Genomic DNA, 19631 nt, shown 5'->3' with positions numbered 1-19631 from the left:
TCTTTTCTCTAGAAAATTAGACACTAAAACAAACAAATGAATAGGTAGGAAATTTTGGTGAAAGAATTATGTAGGGAATTTGCATGATTATCTGTTGCTCGAAAAATGTTTCATTTGTTTTCTCAAATAATATAATAATAGTAATAGTAATAATAATAGTAATAATAGTGTTTCCTTGTTAGAACATCCCAGGAAACAAAGGAACTCCAAAAGGAGAAAATTTTCTTCATTATATTATAGTCGAGATCAAGAACGCTTCCATTAAATCTTTCATATAACAAAATCAATATTTGCTTACACACAATATAACACTAGAACATATAAGCTAAGAAAAATTACAACTGGCTCCCCAAAAAAAAATTATAATAATAATAAAACGACCACCTTTCATACAAATTTTCTGTGACCTTCAGGAACTTCTTCTCTCCCAAAGTGTTGTTATTTGCGGAAGAATATACCAAAACCTTAGAGACAACTTGAGTGATGTGTTCTGTCAATTTATGAACACTAAAACTATCACTCCTCTGGCATCTTTTCTGTGTGTCTGGGAAACCATCAGGAGCATCCACACAACTTTACACAATGCTCCAAATGTGTTGGTAACCACAGCCAAAATTTTTTGAAGATTACAAATATAACTTTCCAAAATCAACTCATCCAAGACCTTTGTAAGCAGTCTCCTGAACAGCCACTCCTCGCATACTGCATGTTAAAGAAAATAAAATAAAATGTCATTCATGAAAAAGGCCAACTTTTGGTTTGATATGGCCATTCGTTTATCCTTTAAAAGATGTATGGGAGTTGAGGATTCCCATTAGTAAATTACCTGCACTGGTTTATATGCTCTCCCCATGCTGTGGGTTGGGATCTTACTTGTAGGTCCAGTATTAACATTAAGCAACCATAATCTGCCAACCACAGAACATCATACTCTATGCAGCAGAGCCAATTGACGTGGCTTTGATCTAATGATTGTTTCATCACTGTGCCTAATCCATTCTGAGAGTCTCCATGGCTTCTGCCACTTCCATTTGAATTGAACAAGCCACTGGTGATGGCTTCTCTTCCACCTCCACAGTTTCCCAGCTTGTCCTATGGTTACTACTCTTTTTGTGGACAACTGGGCAAGGGGTACCATCTGCACAAACAGAAAATTCAAACTTATCAGCAAGCAGAAGGTGAGTCCTGAGCTTTCAATAGAAATTGGGGGGCAAAAAAAGTAAGAGAGGAAGAATCTGACCTTTCGGCTTTGATTCATCCATGTTGCTGACTCCGTGACTGATCCATTAGCAATTCCTGGTGTATACTTCAGTTGCTTTTGTGCAGGCAGGGACATTGGAGACAGAGGAGCACTCATGTCGTCGGTGAAGTGTTTCAATGAATTGGGTGAACTCTCCTATTCATCGCCACTCAAAAGAGTTAAAGAAGCAGTACTAGCAATTAAAATATCACTAAGCAATATAGTAATCCACACAATATAGCATGCTAAAACTTCATCACAATATGAAAAATGTTCTTTTAATTTTATGAAAAAAAATACTTGAGGACCTCATTCTCTTAATTATTTTCAAGATAGATCATGTTAATTCTTTTATTAACTCCGAGTTTGAAATTAATGATCACTTGTTGCTTCATTGCAACATAGAAAGGAGGCTCTGGAACAGAGTTTTGCTTTAGCCATTATTGCCTGCAAGATGATGTGTATATCTTACAGGAGGTGATTTAGCCAATGCAATTGCAACTGCTTGCTCTCTTAACTTCAGCTCCTTTTCTACCTCCTTTCTTCGCAGCTCACTCTGTCGCAACAGACCAACAAGTTCTTTAAGTTGCTCTTTCATTTCTTTGATTTCCAATTCATTTTCCCATACCTCACACCTGCAATGGAACATTATCATCAGAACTTAACCAGAAAAAGAAATTTCAACAAATTGATGAGTGAAATCTGATCCTTATTTATCCAGATGCTTAATTTTGATATTGACTAGGCCGATATTAGATATGCATATTTACTGCATAGATATTATTTAGCAAAATGACAGAGAAATCCCCTTCAGCAAAAAGAGCACCTTGCTTCTGCAAGAGAGTTGAACATATACTGCAGCAAGTTTTTTGCATCCCCCATTGAACGCAACTGATTCCAACGTCCACGGTTAGTAAAGGCTCGCTCTCGTTCTTCTGCCTCCGAAAGTTGTGATGCCATTGCTACGAGTGAGTTAGATGATATGCTAAGCATGTTCTCAAGTGAAGAAATTCTGGCCATTCTTGCATTTGGTGACATTGAGGATGCCCTAACCAAGCATTAGAGACTGTTAGGAAATTTTGGAGTCCTTTTATTCATATCACTTCATGCTATGCTCCATATCATTCCAAGATCCCTTGCGGGTTGTTAGTATTTTTTTACTCCGAAAAGAGAAAGAGTTATGATTATTTTCACAAACTTATACCTAGCAAATCCATTCTTTCCTCTTGGTGGACTTAGACCTTTTGAAGCAAATTCATCTACTTGCCGCAGCACAGCCAATTCTTCTGCAAGTGCAGCCCGCCTGGAAATTACAGCATAATTAATTATGAACTATGAAGTAGCATTATAAGAAAACAAATTTAGTACATACACTTGGCTTTGCTTCTCATATTCATATCGAACTTCATGCACATTCACCATGACTTCTAGCTCATGATCAAGCCAACGTTGTAATGATTTCTCATTTGTCTAGAAATGAAACTTTACTAAAATTAGATGCAATTATTAGGATAGGAAGTTTAACAAACAAATATTCTTCAGAAGGAAAGTCAAAAAGCTGATACCTGCCCGTTTCCATTCCCATTGGAAATAGCTGCAAAATGATATGATATAAGAATCTTGGAGTGCAAATGGGAAATGATTATAATATAAATACGTAACCCTCGAGAAACACATTTCTTTCTACATAATCATTGACTGGATGCATGATGATGTAGGGGAATGTTCAATTTTACGACATCAAGAAACACATTTCTTTCTCTAAACAAAGGGCTTTTCACATCAGCAGTGAATTGAAATCTATAGACCTACCTAAGTTCTCACGGGCAGAAGATTTACGAGCTTCTAGCAACTCTTTTAATCTCTTGGTTGCCATTGCTGCCTCTTCCGTCTTTCTTTGAAGAACCTGAGAGCAAGTATTTTGATAGGGTAACATAAATTTGTCTGAATGTTCTTTTTGTTTAATGTATGTCTTTTTCCCTCAAATCATGAACTCAAGAAAGGTATTTTAATGGTCTCTAGTATCAAACTTTTTGTACTTGAGCCTTTAGTGTCCTGCTTTCTGAACAAACTTAATGAAATGCATAGATTAAATAAAAGATAATAGAAAGTGACAAATTCTCACCATTTTCTGCCGCTGATTTAAAGCTTGTAGCTTGTGTCTCTCATACTCGTTCCTTCTTCCCTCCTTCCGCAACTGTTTGGTTATATTCAATTAATAGTGCGTATAAGTTTACTGTTAATAAATATGAACCATATTCAAATCAAGCATAAACATCTATAGGACTATCATCTAAAACATGCATAGACAAAATAAATCGAATTTCCCTTCTCTGCAATAATCAGAAAACAACAAACTGAACTGCCATATAAAATTCAAAATAAGCAGTGAGAACAGCATTTTAGTGGAGGAAATATTTGTTTAGATTTGAAGAATTGATTTAAAAATGCAAGTTCTTCACACGATATACCCATTTTAATTGGCTGCGTTATTTCATGTGATGCACATGAAACAATGATATAGAGACAGAAAATGGTAAGAATTAACAAAAAACCTCATGTTTTCCACATTATAAATTTTGAGAAGAAAGGTAAGAAGTAATTACCTGCAACAGTTCTTTCTCTCGAGAGGCTTTCCACTGTCGAAATTGCTCTGCCTCTTGCTTTATCCTTTGTTGCAACTGAACCTACAATTTCATCCCAACAAAATAAAAAAATCGAAAGATTTGCAGCACATATGATTAAACAATAAGCTGAATAAAACTATATGCACAAGATATCAATGATAACCAACCTTTTGTGCCTTTATAGATTGAATTTCATCTTGAAGTCGCTTTGCTGCTTCATCACTCTTTTGTTTCTGCTTTAAAAGCTGAACTTGGTTCTCTTGCTTCTTCTTAAGGTCCAGAATCTGTTTTCCACAATTGCAAACCCAAGATCTTGGTTAAAGCAAAATAAAGGACTCCTACTACGTCCATTAAAAGGCAACGAAGAATTTAGTTTAAACATGATCTCACCTGTGCCTCCAGTGCCTTCAATTTTTGGGCATGGATATCTTGCATTTTCTGAGTATGTCCATCAGAATTAGCAGCAAGATTTTCAACTTCAGCCAGCAAATGATCCCTCTCTTGCTGGACAGCTCTTTTTTCATCCTCCAGTTCCATGATTTTCTTCCCAAAATGTTGCTTGAGTGCCACAGGATCATATCCTCCAAAGAGTTTCATCTCTGACTGTTTGGATCATAATTACAAGAAAAATTCACATGAACTGACAAGATTTTCGAAATTTGGAAAAAGAAATGAATTAAGGTGCAGAATGCTGGAGCCCACAGAAGATGCATCTGAGCTATCTTCATAAACTACAGACACTGGTTTCCAAATATTTTCTAAAAGATCACAATTAAATGCACCATAAACATGTAGGAGAGTACCTCTTTCTCTTCTAAACGTCTATTCAATTCATGCAACTCTTTATCCATACTATTTTGTAGAAGTTTGTGCTCCCACTCTTTTGCTACTTCTTCATCGATTTCCCGTGAATCACCTGCTCAAGTGGGAACTTACTGCCTAAATAACATATTCCAACTGAAGAAAAATTTGAACGTTAAAGAAAGGAGTATTAACAAGTGGAAACTTCCAGTCCAAAGAACATTTTCCAACTTAAGGAAAACCTAAATTTTAATGAAAGGCGTGATACTAGAAGGAAATGTTCCATATACCTAGTTGTAGTCAGAGTTGCGGTTCCTATTAAGGAAAAGGTTTACTATTACCATAGCAAGTACAAGATGAAGAAAGTGTTACCTATCATGGTTTCACCCATAGGATAATCAGGTGACTCTATACTATGCAAGCTCCTTTTAAGTCCATCACTTCTGATAGAACAATTAATGCCATCCTGAAGAACAAATTTTCATATTTCATTACATTATAAACCTGTATTTATGGCAGTTATTACTTGTAAAACTTCACACGGTAAAAATACAAATGTTCGACAAGAAAAATTTATCAGAAGTGTCTGTGACTCACTTGAGCATCTGTTTCACGTTGCTCTACGACGGAGCATCTGCTACGGTACTCATGAAGTTCCCGGCAGAGATCCTCATTGGCAGCTTCAAGCCAAGCAATCCTTTCCTTAAGGACCTTCATGGCAAATTTAACCATTTAATTTACACAACTTTATCCAAGAAAATTTGTCCTTAACAATTCAAACACTTCAGTCTATGCAACAAACATAATTTTAAAATACTTAGATACCTGTACTTCATCAGATGAGGATCCTCCCCCACGGGCACAAAGTTCTGCTTGCAAATACTCCAGTTGTTGGCGCATCTTCAGCATCTCACTGGACATAGGATCTCTATTGACCTATTCCATAATAAAACAGAACATCTGAACATTATATTATCAAGGAAAGCAGTTTATCTTTCACCACAGGAATGAGAAAGCTAGAAAGGAAAAGAGATGGAAGAGAATAATTTTTAAGAACATACAACAGGCTTGTTTTGGATATTCCGAGCACGATTGGCATATTTTAGAGTGTTAAGGGTTTCCTCAGCATTGATATCAGCAGGACTAATGCATGCTAGAAAGGAGTTAAAAGGAAAAAAAAAAAGACTTGTTAATGAAATAAAATTAGAGTGGTGTATATAGAAAATAATTTCATTGATCACGTTTCTAAAAACAATCAAATTGAATTACTGAATAAAATTATAACTTACCTATCATAACCGTTCTGCTGTTACCCCCAAGTGAATCCTAGTTATTAATAAACTTCAACATAAGCATGATATCTAAACCGAAGAAAAGGAACTTAAGAAATGAAAGCACTTGACGTGAACAATATTTAAAATGACAAGAATATTTCGTCAAATATTTCGCTGGGTTGACGAGAACATATCCCGTTTTATTGTATTGCGATAAGCAAAGATTAGTTGTTCAATCGGTAGATAAGTGATACCTGCAAAAGCCGTGTGAGTTTACTGTCCCGATAGGGAACATGAACCCCTTCTTTGCGCTTTTTCTCATCACCAAGTGCACTGATAACATTACCCAGTGCAAGAAGGCCTTTATTGATGTGAACCCCTGTGTAAAAGATAGAACTAATTTATCATGTCTGATGAATCATATACCTTTCCAATATGAGATTAGAGTATCAAAGATGTGAAATCACAAACAATATCACCAACCTTCCTTAAAACGTAACCCATCAGAACCTGTTCTTTTGGCTCTCTCTGATCCCGCAAGATCTACTAAATGTAACTTGGCACATAGATATTCCTCATTCATACTCTCACTAGGAGGGCTGTCTCCAAGGGAAACTGCATTGAGCTTACGCATTTGCTCTAACGTGATGGTGAAGATAGCATGTGAACGACTACATGAACACAAACCAGAGAATAATAAGTGTCATTTATTTCCACTATATGAAAATAAATAGGAATGTTGAACTCAAATCTCTAAGTAGGATATGATGAAAATTACATTAGATATTCTCTTAAACTATACTTCTATATAAGTAACATTTGGTATTGACATATTTAACCCCTATTAATGGCAATTCTGGATAAATGTTAGTAGATAGCAGCAAATTTGTGACACTCACCTAGACTGATTGTTCATGTTCGTACTCCCTGTAGCCCGGCTTAGTGATCCTTGCTCTAGACAAGAAGCCATTTCTTTTAGTGTACTAACACTAACTTCAGTAGATCCTGCCAGCGTAATAACACCATTTGATGATTCACGAATTTGTATTGGCGGTTTTCCTGGGATAGTTACCTTCCCATTATGCCCATTAGCAGTGTCTGATTTGTTAATTGCAGTAGGATCCAGCAAATCTCGGACTTCTTCTTTTAGAATCTTTTACACAAAATTGTAAGCCATCTTCTTTAAACATATGCTTATAACCCACAATACATATATTACACAGAGAGAAAGAGAGAGAGAGAGCTCCATGGAATGACAAAAAGCTCTAAAAAATTATACAAGATGACGTCAACAAACCTCAATGAAGGAAACGTGCATCTGAAATTCAGTTTGATGCTTTAATGTTTCAATCTTGCTGAACAAAGAATTCATAACTTGAGGAATTACTCCTGTTTGGCAGCCATCTTTGAAGCCAGTACCCATCGTATATGTTTTCCCAGATCCTGTCTGTATTAGATTAAAATGTTAACTACGAGAAAAATGAATCCACAAACCACAAACCACAAACTTCTCACGAGACAGAAAGCTTTACCTGACCATAAGCAAGAACGGTAGCATTATATCCTTGGAACAAACCGTCAACGAGTGAAGCAATACATTCTTCGTACATGGCAGAAGAGGGAGAACCCGTGTTGCCATATACATGATCAAAAGTAAAGGAATGTGTTCCAATTTGCACCTGGAGAATTGTCCGAAACAGTAAGTCACTACATGAGTATGCAAAAGAATTTGCAACGGATACTGGACATTGATCATGTGTTTATAAAGGCTGTATCTCAGCCATGTGTATACATTGCTGGTGTGCAAGAAGTAACAAAAGTTAAACTGGTTAACATCACAGTTAACAGAGTAAATAATTTTCACCTTAGGACAAAGAATCACTTTTCAGAATTTGCATCTGATCAACATTGAAACTCATTGGGTAAATCTAGAAATGGGCCATCTACACTGTTGCTACCAAACACATGGAAATATTTTACATATTTTCAACCCGAAATCTGAAACTACTCAAAAGAAGACTGGAATAATAAACAAGAAGACAAGTTTTGATGCAGATACATAAAAAAAATGGTAGCATTTGCCAATTACTTAATGTTTGAGATAAAATAAAACCAATTTCTCTCTGTACGTGTGTATACATATATATATATATATATATATATATATATATATATATCTGAAAGCATGTAAAGCACAAATGATGAAGCAACCAAGCGACCCTCTAGATGACTTTAATGATAAGGAGAAGCCATTACATGACATCAACCGAAGAATTTTGAGTAAAAGTTCTGGCCAAACCACCTGATTCTCGAACCATTTCCCAGAAAACAAACAAAAAAAAAAGAACTAAAATTCGAAGAAGATTTTCTTTCTTTCATTTTGATAATCCAATTATGCAAAAAAAAACAGATTACGAAATAGCAAAAGCAAAAAAAAAAAAAAAGAAACTGCCGTAATTCTGATCCAAAACCCGATTCTTCCGAACACGGTCTTGCCAGTCAAACAGGCAGGACTCTACAAATTTCTCATACAAAAACACAAAATGGTCAACCACCATTCATCCACGACCACCTCGAGATCCAGATCTCCATAACTCCATAACTACTACCGAAAACACCATAGTCATCCACAGAACAAAAATGTTCCGTCCTCTCATATTAAATTACGGGAAAAAAAAAAAAAAAAAAAAACCTCGATATTTTCGAATGCAGACTGTACCTGAGGCTTCCCCGGCACAACAGTGACGCAATCTTTACAACCTTGGAGCCGCTCATCGCCAATAAGCGGTCTGATATGAACAGCAACTTTTACACAACAATCCTCCGCCGCAGCTTCCATAGGAAGCAGCTAAAGAAGACAACAAAACACACAGACAGAGAGAGAAAAATCCAGAATTCCAGAAACTCAGAGAGAGAGAGAAAGAGAGAAGAAAACAGAATCTCTATGTTGTGTTTCTGTGTACGCGTGAGTGAAAGATCAATTTCTTTTTTTTTCTTATCTAGACAAAACCGTTCTCATTGTCTGGAAAATCTGAAAAAAAAAAATTCAGGACAGAGAAAGAGAAACAGCTATCAGCTATGAATGGAAGTGATTGGAGTTTTTGTTCAGACAATGTGTGTTGTTGTGTTGTGAGGAGAGAGTGCGTAAGTTTGTTGTGTATGTTGGGGAAGGGTAGTTGAGGGAAATAGCAGCTTGAGGAGAAGAATAGAAGTAGAAGAAAGGAGGAGGTTAACTGCAAAGACAACAACCACTATCATTTTCCTTCAGCTTCACTGCAAGCTCCTGCTCACATGGCACCCCTCATTCCTAAAAGACTTTCCAAAAAAAAAAACAAACAAAAAATCATTTCTTTCCAAATTTACCCTTTTCCTTCTCCTTCCCTCTCCTCTCGGGATCTCTTGTAATTACCATTTTACCCTTCGATCTTAAAATAATTCACGATAACCCATTTTTGTTTATTTGTGGTGAAATTAAATTTTTTAAAAAGCGATAATTATGAATTATGATGTTGTATCAAATAATTAAAATTTTAGTTAATAGAAAGTTTTCATTTTTTGTTTAGTTTATGCATAAATATTTCTTTTTATGAATTTTAATTTTTTTGGTGATAAATATAAATATTAATAATCTCGATGAATTAGATTAATTTGATGGTGGTTGTCCCCCAGAATATAGTAGAAAAAGAGATGCCACGTGATGTGGAATCATATGCAATTTTCATCTGTTTTAGCCTCCAATATCTATCTACTGCGACTTCATATAATGCATGTATATATACATACACATACATATATATATATATATATTTCATGCACGTGTAATTGGCTTATTGGGTAAACCACCTAATACCGAGTTGTAATAAACTCTTTGCATGTGCTTGCACTTGTATATGTAGTATATATACATACGATCTCATGAATATAATCTCTTTTTATTGTATAATCTCAATGTTAACTTTGCCTTTTTAGTTTTTCGTATAATGATATTCTTTCTTATTCCTTAAAAGTTTTTAATTTTTAGAATTTTTTTTTGTCATCTATTTGAACCCTCAATTTTTTTTAAAAAATAAAGAAATACACTATTTCATAAAAACATTTAACTATGACATTTTTTTTTATAAATTTTTTCTAAAAATAATTTGAAAATTGACTTTAATAAAAGACACGATTATACAATCATGTGAGAGAGTATACTTATACGTTATTAATTATTACAATCTAAATTCAAACCACATCATCATAAAACTAGCATTTTAAATGATGATAATATCAATCTAATGAACATATCTAAGGTCCCAATGAAAACTTTTTCATCGTATAGATATATGTATGTGTGTGTGTGTGTATAAATATATATATATATATATATATATATGTTTGAAGGTAATAGGTCCCATTGTCTTCTTTGAATGCAACAAGGTATAAAAAAAGAAATCTTCCCATTAAATTCCCACCACCCACCTCGCTTTGCGTTGATAATTTAGCCTTTTGGTTCATGATTGCTCATTCACAAGCCCAATCTATACATTTTGTCAATCTTAAATTGACTAATACAAATATATAATACATATAATATATTAAAATTATATAGAAGGGAAGAAAATACCAAGTATAAAAGAAGCCCGTGAAGGAGAAGGAAGAAAGAGGGTGGGGGGGGATGGAAGGAAAGCGACGGAGAAAAGGGAGAGGACGGAAAGGGAGACCCACACATCAGACACAGCCAGCTGGTGGTCTCACCACCAGCACATGGCCTTTTCTTTAGTGTCTTATAACCTCGTGTGGGACCCATGGGACGCTCAGTCACACTGGACCCCATCTTTTACTGATCTTCTGGCAGTTAATTAATGCCTCTTTTCTTTTTAAGAAATTATATTATATTTATCATAATTTTTATTTTTAAGGATTATTATTAGTTAACTCTTATCTTAGCCCCTAATTTTTATTAATTAATTATTAACCAAAAAAGTCCCAGACCAGCTCCTTGTTGTGTCTAAAATCGAGGTCTCTTACATGAAATATAATGTAAAATAGAAAGAAAAAAAAAACAATATTAATTAAAAAAATAAAATTAAAAAAAAAAAAAAAAAAGTAGTTACTCGAAATTTAAAAACCGAACTATTAGATTTTGTGTAAATTGTTGCAATTTTATTATTTATTTTCACGTGCTTAGCGTACTCGTTAATTAAATTACGGGATTTTTCCTTCTAAAAAGTATTGGACCAGCTCATCTACTAATTAAATTACCTTACTTTTTCAGGATTATATTGTTCAAAAACTATCAACAATTTCTTACTTTTCACTTTCAAAAATTTTATTTAGTATACATATATATATATATATGTTCTGTTTATTACCTATAAAAATATAATTTTCTTACTTTTAAAATTTGTTTGGCTATATTATTTTATTTATTTTCTAAAATAAAAATACATGTTAAATTTTTAGTTCCTTTCGATTATTTTAATTAAGAAAAATTAGTATTTCACAATATAATCTTACTATTTAATAAAATTAATTAAAAAAAATGAAAAAATAATTCAAATCTTGACACAGAGAAAACTATACAAGAGTTTTATAAGTAATTATGAAAAATGTTAAGGTATTAATATTTTGAAAAAAAAAATACATGCATGTACATAAAATTATACTTTATTATTATTTTTTTACAAAGTTAATGAAACGTTGTGTTTTGAATTTTTTTAGATATATTGAACTAAATTATAATCTAAATACTAACAATTTTATTAATATATTAATAGTTAAATTATTTATCTACTTAAATTTGATCTTATAATGTCAGCTCATATATTTGTTAGTAGCGAATTTTGTATTGGTGGGTTAAAATTTAGTGGTAGTTGCGGTGTCGTTGGTTCGTTAAAAAAAGAGGATTGAAGAGAGCGTTCAAGTAGATAAGCAAAGACCATCAATCAAAAGAACAAAAAATAAAAATAAAAAAAGAAAACCAGTCTCTCTTATCTGCATTTTTCTCATTTGGGACTAACCCCTTCAAAACAATTATTACCTTCAACATACATATAGACTGCATGCTCGATGGGGGGGGATCTTTAGGTGCGTTTCTGCATAAAATAAAATTTGTTGATTAGGGAGATATATTTTGCTGCTCTCTTTTTTCTTTTTCTCCTTAAATTCAACGTTATAACACAAACAAGAATTCACGTTCAAGATTTGAGAGCAAATTTTGTCTTTTTTTTTTTTTTTTTTTTTTTTCTAATTGGGTCTGACACTTTAAATTATAAATTTTAAAATGCCCTTTTTTTTTTTTTTTTTTTTTTTTTTTTTTATTTAAAGGACACTACATTAATTGTAATTTTTTTTTTTTTTTTTTTTTTTTTTTTTTTTTTTTTTTTTTTTTTTGTTTTTGCCTTGATGCGGTAGACTGCAAGTTAAAGCAAACTCTCCCCGAAGCACAAAGTTTAAACTGCAAATTCCTGCAACAAGTGCTTCACGGAGAAGGAAGAGATGGGGGAGAAGACAGACCCAAAAAGGAAAAAGCTGATGCCAAAATCCCAACTCCAAGTTTCATTTTCCCAAACCTAACTCTCAATTCATTAGATTTTTTCCACAATCCTACCGTTAGCTTTGAATTGGATGCAGAGCAAGCAACAACTCACGTACCCCACCACTTAGCCTTCCTATTTTTGTTTTTTCCTCTTGTTCAAATGACACGCGCATTCAAAGTTTTTAAATTTCTCTAGTATTACTTTAAATTGTATTTTCTGTGTTAATTTATTATTGGTAAATTTTATCTTATACATATCCATTTATGTGGAAATTAAAATTTTTAAACGAAACATTTAGGGGAATGGTGGAATCCGAAAAATATTATTATTAAAATTGAATTTAATATTCTGTACAAAAAATAATATGGTAATAGGTAGATTATCAAATCAATTCACAAAATTTAGACTAAATGTATTTGCCCATGATGATTTTATACTGTTTGAAAAAAAAAAATACACTCTCTTTCTTTAATTTATCAAATCTGAATCTTACTAATCTTAAAAAAATATATATATATATATTATTCAGTTTTGCAGTAATGAAATTATTTATATAGTAAAGAATTATTACTCTTTGACCCTTTTAAATATATATATATATTATTATTATTTTCTGTCACGTCTACTTTGAATTTATCCAAATAAATTATGTACCAATCGATGCTAGAAAGAAGAATGAAAACGGGTTGTTTTGTTTTTTGTTGTGTTTTTTTAATTGCCAAATAGTTTTGGTTTCTGTTTGTTTTTGTTGTGTAGTTCTTGTAACTTGAATTGTTGTTTTTCAAAACATTAATTCTAAAAACTACAATTTCCTTTTTAAGAATTACATATTTCATGATGCACACTCTGTCTCATATGATTATCTAAGTTGATTTGAATTACAGTTTTAGATATCATATACATACATACATCTGTGTATAATTTGCCTGCTAATCAATCTATTCTTTTGTTGAGTGAGCCGCTGGTTGGTTGGAAGAATTTTTTAATAAGAACTAATATAATATTTGAAGGTCACAAATTTAAATATCATTGATAACGTAGAGTTATAGATTAATAATGATAAATTTATAATATTTGATTATGTGTTACTGAGAATTTATTTTATTAATGTATCAATAAAATTATAGTGATAAAATTGAGTTAAATTTTAATAAACATTAATTTTTGATTAAAAGAAATATTATACCATGGTTAAATTAACTTAATTGTAATAATAAGTTTAAAACTCAGATCAAACTTTCTATTCCTAAAAAAATTTAATTTTCTCATGTTCAATCAAAGTTATGCAATTATCGTAGAGGAATTGAATTATGATCCTTGATTTATTTGATTAGGCACAGTTATAATTATATTCAATCAATTTGGCATTTTAATTTTAAAAAACCCACATCACATAACATTATTTACATTTGTTCCCCAATTTTAAGACACAGATAGCTAGCCATGAATACCGGCAAAGCAAAGTGCAAGAGCCAAAGGATACAAATCTTGCTCTTGTTCTTTTCTTTTACCTCTATCTGCTTCCCAATAACAACAACCATAATGTTAAAATATTTTCTATATTATATATACATATATTCACTTTCCAGATGAATTTAGGTAATGTTGTTATTCAAGAACGAGGTTTTCACTTAAACAACAATAATTATGACTTAAATCGAATATTCTAATAGAAAAAGTTAATAATGTTTATAACAATTATCATGCTAGTATATTTCATACCTTTTTTCAAAAAATATATATATTATTATTATTATTAAAAAAAAAAAACACCACCTTTTCTGCTTAAAGAAGAGAATAACATGATTAATAAACATAATTAACTATAATCTAATCAAAACATTAGGCCTTTTTAATAAGGTAAGGTCCTACTAGATTTATGAAAATGATTTGGAAAGTTGTGTGGAGAGATGAGGATTCTTTTTTCTCCTCAATTTTCATCACATTCTCCTTTTCCTCCTCTTCCCCCCTCCCTATTAAGCTTTTCTAACCCATGTGGGAGCTTTTGCTTATCACATGCCACCCCCACCTCCTTTACATTATTCCCAAACACTCAGACTTCTTTTTTCATTTCTTTTTATCCAAACACCGTATCATGATCAGTTTATATATCTTGATTGATCTATATTTTTAATTCTGCATTCACTATAAATTTAAGAAACACCCATTACATGTCTATTAAAAATTATTCTCATTGAATTAATTATCCGTCATAAATTTATTTTTTTTTTAAAAATCAAATTTTGTGTCAATGGTGACCAATAAATTGATGTTTATTTATCATATTAAGTAATTAGATGTTTAAATTCTAATTATTACCGTGGTTCTTTGCTTAGTTTAATTATTAGTGCAGTAATTTGAATTCAGAACCATCTAATTATGGTCCAATCAAATGGGTTCGGTTTTCTTAATCAGTGCACTTAAATTATTTTTCCCCAAGTACGATTAGTCATAGGTTGATTATTATTCTTTTAATTACATAACTATTATTATAAAAGCCAAAGGGCATAATTATTAGAGTGACCCTCATCTTGTCAACTCGAAAAGAGAATTTTTAATTGACAAATCTGATTATACTTTCCTTCTTTTGGTTTGGTCTACCATCATACCTTGTCTTGGTTTAAAATTGCACTGTAAAACAAGTGAGGGGCTCCAATCTTTATCATCTCTACTCAATTTTTTTGGAGCCGTAAGCTGAAAAATTATGGATTCGTGGAGACATAACATGTGAAATTTTGTTTAGAGATCATCATGAGCAATGCCAGTTGATGATTGCATCATTTCCAGTTTTCTGTTTGCATTAAAAAAAAAAAAGGGGGTCATATCTATGTTAAAGAAAGTAAATTAATTAATGAAATTTTTTCAGGTTTTAAGCTTAATTGTGATGGAGATTATTAGCTTGAAGAAAATAATACAATATACCACTGTAATTAATAATTTTCATTCATTTTGTTTTATTTCTTAATCTTTTTAGAACAGCGTATTTATGGCAATGTAGTGAGGCCCAGTATATTTGGTCCCAACAATTGGCTAGTGGGCTGGACTTAACTATAAAAGGGCCCATAAGTAATATTAATTTAAATATTTTAAATTACCTTATTTATTTTAGTATTAAATTATTTGAATTATCGTAATCTAATTTAATAACAACCGTATATAATTTTTTTTTTTTTTAAAAATAAATTCTGATATTCCAATATTAAAAAAGTTAATTGAAAATTTTAAAAATTATATAAAAAAAGAAAATGGCTGTCAGTTTCCAAAGCCAAAAACCAATTTTTATAAATTTTCAGAAGGGAAGAAACGTACGGTCTCTTCTCTTGTTTTCTAACTAGGAAGCTTCCAAGGCCAAGTTGTGTCGTCATCTTCTCGGGACGGGAGATAGAGCATTTCTTCATCAATCAAAGAGTGTTGCTTAGAGTTAATTGATCTGAGAGACTGAAACTATCAATGTCTGGTGGCATCGCCCGCGGCCGACTTACAGAGGAGCGAAAAGCGTGGCGGAAGAATCACCCGCACGTATGAATTATGTTGGAGTCAGACTCCATTTCTGGCTTCTTTATGCTTTGTTGGAGTCCTTTTGATTCTCTTTTAAGAAATTTCTTCATGAAGAGTAGCTTAATTTTTTCAGGGTTTTGTCGCGAAGCCCGAAACTGCTTCGGATGGGTCTGTGAATTTGATGGTATGGCAGTGTATTATCCCTGGAAAAGCTGGGGTAAGTCTCTTCTTGACTAAGTTTCTGTTTTTCTTTTAATGAAAAGGTCTCTTTGTTGCACATTTTCTCGTTGGGGTTTTCTCTATAAAATTGATTTCTTTTTCTAAGAAAGTTATGGAAACAGATTAGAGAAGTTTGGATTTACTGCAGGAGTTTAACAAAATTTTGGAGTTTTAGGTGACTTTCCGTTGAACTGGGCGTTAAGGTTTATATTGTTGGCCTATAGTTGTCATACCTGTTTTCTTATGTACGGTTTCAACGTGATATCTTTTTGTTTAAGTTACTATACTTCGACCTTGAATTTGTTGCATGTTCATATCCATTTTCTATTCCAAAACTAATATGAAAATTAGAAGTAGCAATTAGTAAGGAATAGAACGAGAATTGAATCAAATATGACCTTATAGCACTTGTATTTCACCGCTGATGGTTGTATCATTCCTTGGTTAAGATCCACAGCTTGTGTTTCCTTCTGTAAAGTCTTATCCCGAAAATTTTTCCGATTTCTTGATGCAAAAATCTGGAGCTAGTGTTTTGCTGTTATTAAATTTTCTGGTAGGAAGTGCTGATTTTGTGACTAGCAAGACAATAAGAGCAAGTTACTTTGAGTCAGTAGGGATATCTGTATCTGGAAGGTTTTGCAAAGTGGAATGACCTAATAACCTCTGATATAACAGATAATATTCTCTAGGTTGCTATATGTAAATTACAGGACTCGCATATTCATGACATTTGCATGTGAAGTTGGAATTTGATGTTTTATTTGGAAACTAGAATATTTTATCTTAGAGTGTTTTTATTTAGTTTCATGTAAATCAAGGGTTGAAGATTTCCATGTTCTGAGTAATACTTACAGGGAACTGAGGGGCAGCTTCGCGTGTGCAAAGAAAAAGCATTTGTGGAAAATCAAAATATCCATGGGTTCCTGAGATCTTAAAATTAACCATAAATCCTTAAACAAAAATTTAAAACTATCAACGTGTAGCATAAAAATTGAAGTTGCTAGTCTTGATCAATTTTTGTTCTGTTTATAGTTGATTCTTACTCGATCTTCATAGTAGTCTGCGTGTGTGTGTGTGTGTGTGTGTGTTTGTAGATGGAAGGATAACAAAAGCATGATTTTTTGTGTTTGAGCTCTTCAAAGTAAGAATTGGAATCAAATTCTAATAAGTTCACAGGTGTTGGGTGAGAGTAGTGAGCTCAGAATAAAATCCGAATCTGTGTTGTAATATTGTATTAATATGAAGTAAGCCTATGAGCTGGTTAGGAACAAAATTACCTGTTATAGTTTTATGTGCATGAATTTCAACTTTGACCTAAAAAGTCTACTGTTTAGGATCATGAGTGTCATCAATATTTTTTAAAAGAAATTTGTCATCAAACTGCTAATTATCATTGCTTGGTTTAATAGCTCATTTTTCCATGCGTCATATGATTTCTTATCTTTCTCATTCTTCCAAACCTGCAACTTAAAATGTTGCTTTATTGTTGCTAGTTACATTTGTACATATACTGTCTGAATTGTAGGGGTAGTGATTGGAGTTATCAGATGAAAATGCAACATCTTGTGAATAAAAGGCTTGAATTTAAAAATATATATTTTAATGTATGAGATGCTATTCAGTGGGTTCTATCTATCTATATTTGCTCCTTCATCCCAAAGAAAGAGGAAATAGATTGTACTTCTTAGGACTTAGCTTCTGTAGATATGGGAATTTTATCTCTCCTCTAGTATGAGTTTAACATATTGAGAATATTGCATCGCTTGATTACATCACTTGTAATCAAGCGGCAGAACATACTATGTGAATGCTTTTGTACATGGGCAGCACCCCATCCTTGTTTGTAACATACTTCTTTTTCTATTCAAAAGTATATGGCATCATCACCTATAATCAGTCTCATTGTATTTGCAGACTGATTGGGAAGGTGGGTACTTTCCACTGACGCTTCACTTCTCTGAAGACTATCCCAGTAAACCCCCCAAGTGCAAATTCCCGCAAGGTTTTTTCCACCCTAATGTCTATCCTTCTGGAACAGTATGCCTGTCAATCCTCAATGAGGACAATGTAAGTGCTTGCAAAGCATGCTCTCAGCATTTAATATAGATAAATGGTTATCTGATATATTCTCATTCCTTCCCCAACCTGAACAGGGATGGAGACCAGCCATTACTGTGAAGCAAATTTTGGTCGGCATCCAAGATTTGCTTGATCAACCCAATCCTGCCGATCCTGCACAAACTGATGGATATCAGCTCTATATCCAGGTTTTCCCTGTTCCCTGAACTTGAATTTCAGATTTTGTAAAGTTTTATTATTATTATTGATTTTTTTTTGTATTGAAATGAAACAGTTATATCTTAGGCAATGTGACTTTTATATTTTCAGGATCCCGCCGAATACAAGAGAAGAGTGCGACAGCAGGCCAAACAATATCCACATGTTATCTGATGTGCTTCCTTGATATGATTTAACTAATAGCATTCATTATGATCTCGGGCTCTCTTTTAGACTGGAGAAATTTCGTTCCTACATTGAAGCAATGAAAAATTCATTGTTTTCTGTCAATTTCAATTTGTAATTTGACAGTATACTAACTTTTGGATGGGGAAGTTATGACATCGATTGTGAAGAATATCAGAAGTTCTTCCTTATTGAATTCAGTCCACTCTTGATTCAGTCTAAATAAATCTACTGGAAAAACAAAAACATGATGGACAGAAAATATCAGAAAACGGTATATATTTGCCCCTTGCATGTCATCCATATTCACTGCAGCTGCAATTCTTATGTGTCAATCATGGGTTGCCCTTTCATATTTACCACATATCAAGTTTGTTTGTCTTTGTCAATTACTGTTAAATGGTTTCCTCGTCAAGATACATTAAGACAGGCAAATAGGCAACTATGTGAGTGATGTTGAAAACAACTTGTAAGAATCCAGAGCCTTGGTGTGAGAGGCAGGAGAGAATGCTAGCATCATGTATTGGCACCATTTCATGGCAAACATTGAACCAAAAATCGGAGCGCTGTTGTCAGTATCTTGTAAATATATTTTCTGGCATCTTTTCTTTTCGGAAGTATCTGGTTTTGGCTTGAATACTTTAAGTTTATCTAGAGTGGTTGAGATTGTTGTGTACCCTCTGCACTTAAATTTAGATTGGCACATTTCACGCATCTGATTTCTGAAATTTTGGTTGATCATGTTAAGGAGGAGAAATATTTTTTGAGATTGTTGTGCACCCTCTGCACTTAAATTTAGATTGGCACATTTCACGCATCTGATTTCTGAAATTTTGGTTGATCATGTTAATGAGGAGAAATATTTTTTCTATCTGAAATTGTTGCATAGACTTGCCACAAATTATTCGTGCTGTAAGATCTACATCCTGTTTAGATTTTCAACAGCCTGTTTATTGGATGTTTCGCATCCTCTGATTTTCATTAATGT

At 32.8% G+C, this 19631-nt stretch overlaps 2 protein-coding genes across 2 annotated transcripts; one reads left to right on the top strand and one right to left on the bottom strand.

Moving 5' to 3' along the window:
• Nucleotides 1–243: 243 nt before the first annotated feature.
• FRA1 (P-loop containing nucleoside triphosphate hydrolases superfamily protein) lies at nt 244–9226 on the bottom strand. Its single transcript, XM_088221499.1, has 25 exons — nt 8662–9226; nt 7475–7621; nt 7240–7389; nt 6842–7095; nt 6426–6613; nt 6197–6321; nt 5958–5994; nt 5730–5821; nt 5494–5604; nt 5266–5379; nt 5041–5134; nt 4671–4783; nt 4258–4470; nt 4035–4151; nt 3847–3927; nt 3366–3437; nt 3053–3146; nt 2806–2834; nt 2613–2710; nt 2445–2543; nt 2067–2288; nt 1713–1875; nt 1241–1396; nt 827–1138; nt 244–702 (listed from the first exon to the last, which is right to left on the bottom strand). The coding sequence occupies exons 1-24, from the start codon at nt 8779–8781 to the stop codon at nt 926–928; spliced, it is 3102 nt and encodes a 1033-aa protein (XP_088077625.1). The 5' UTR covers nt 8782–9226; the 3' UTR covers nt 244–702; nt 827–925.
• Nucleotides 9227–15728: 6502 nt separating this feature from the next.
• LOC110818903 (SUMO-conjugating enzyme SCE1-like) lies at nt 15729–18839 on the top strand. The gene is made up of 5 exons (XM_022047932.1): nt 15729–15982; nt 16095–16178; nt 18095–18247; nt 18334–18447; nt 18569–18839. The coding sequence occupies exons 1-5, from the start codon at nt 15914–15916 to the stop codon at nt 18629–18631; spliced, it is 483 nt and encodes a 160-aa protein (XP_021903624.1). The 5' UTR covers nt 15729–15913; the 3' UTR covers nt 18632–18839.
• Nucleotides 18840–19631: the final 792 nt, after the last annotated feature.

Source organism: Carica papaya, chromosome 1 (genome assembly GCF_054855325.1).
Source record: "Carica papaya isolate Zhongbai chromosome 1, ASM5485532v1, whole genome shotgun sequence".
Lineage (NCBI taxonomy): Eukaryota > Viridiplantae > Streptophyta > Magnoliopsida > Brassicales > Caricaceae > Carica > Carica papaya.
Note: the sequence above shows the minus strand (reverse complement) of the source record. Positions and strands in the feature narration are given on the sequence as shown.

Excerpts from the sequence above, each read along its gene's own strand:
- FRA1 (XM_088221499.1), bottom strand. The coding sequence starts at position 8,781 with ATGGAAGCTGCGGCGGAGGATTGTTGTGTAAAAGTTGCTGTTCATATC. Across the intron at positions 6,614-6,841 it reads AACATGAACAATCAGTCTAG|TCGTTCACATGCTATCTTCA; the intron begins GTGAGTGTCACA and ends GTGTTCATGTAG. Across the intron at positions 3,147-3,365 it reads TAAATCAGCGGCAGAAAATG|GTTCTTCAAAGAAAGACGGA; the intron begins GTGAGAATTTGT and ends ACTTGCTCTCAG.
- LOC110818903 (XM_022047932.1), top strand. The coding sequence starts at position 15,914 with ATGTCTGGTGGCATCGCCCGCGGCCGACTTACAGAGGAGCGAAAAGCG. Across the intron at positions 15,983-16,094 it reads GGCGGAAGAATCACCCGCAC|GGTTTTGTCGCGAAGCCCGA; the intron begins GTATGAATTATG and ends TAATTTTTTCAG. Across the intron at positions 16,179-18,094 it reads TTATCCCTGGAAAAGCTGGG|ACTGATTGGGAAGGTGGGTA; the intron begins GTAAGTCTCTTC and ends TTGTATTTGCAG.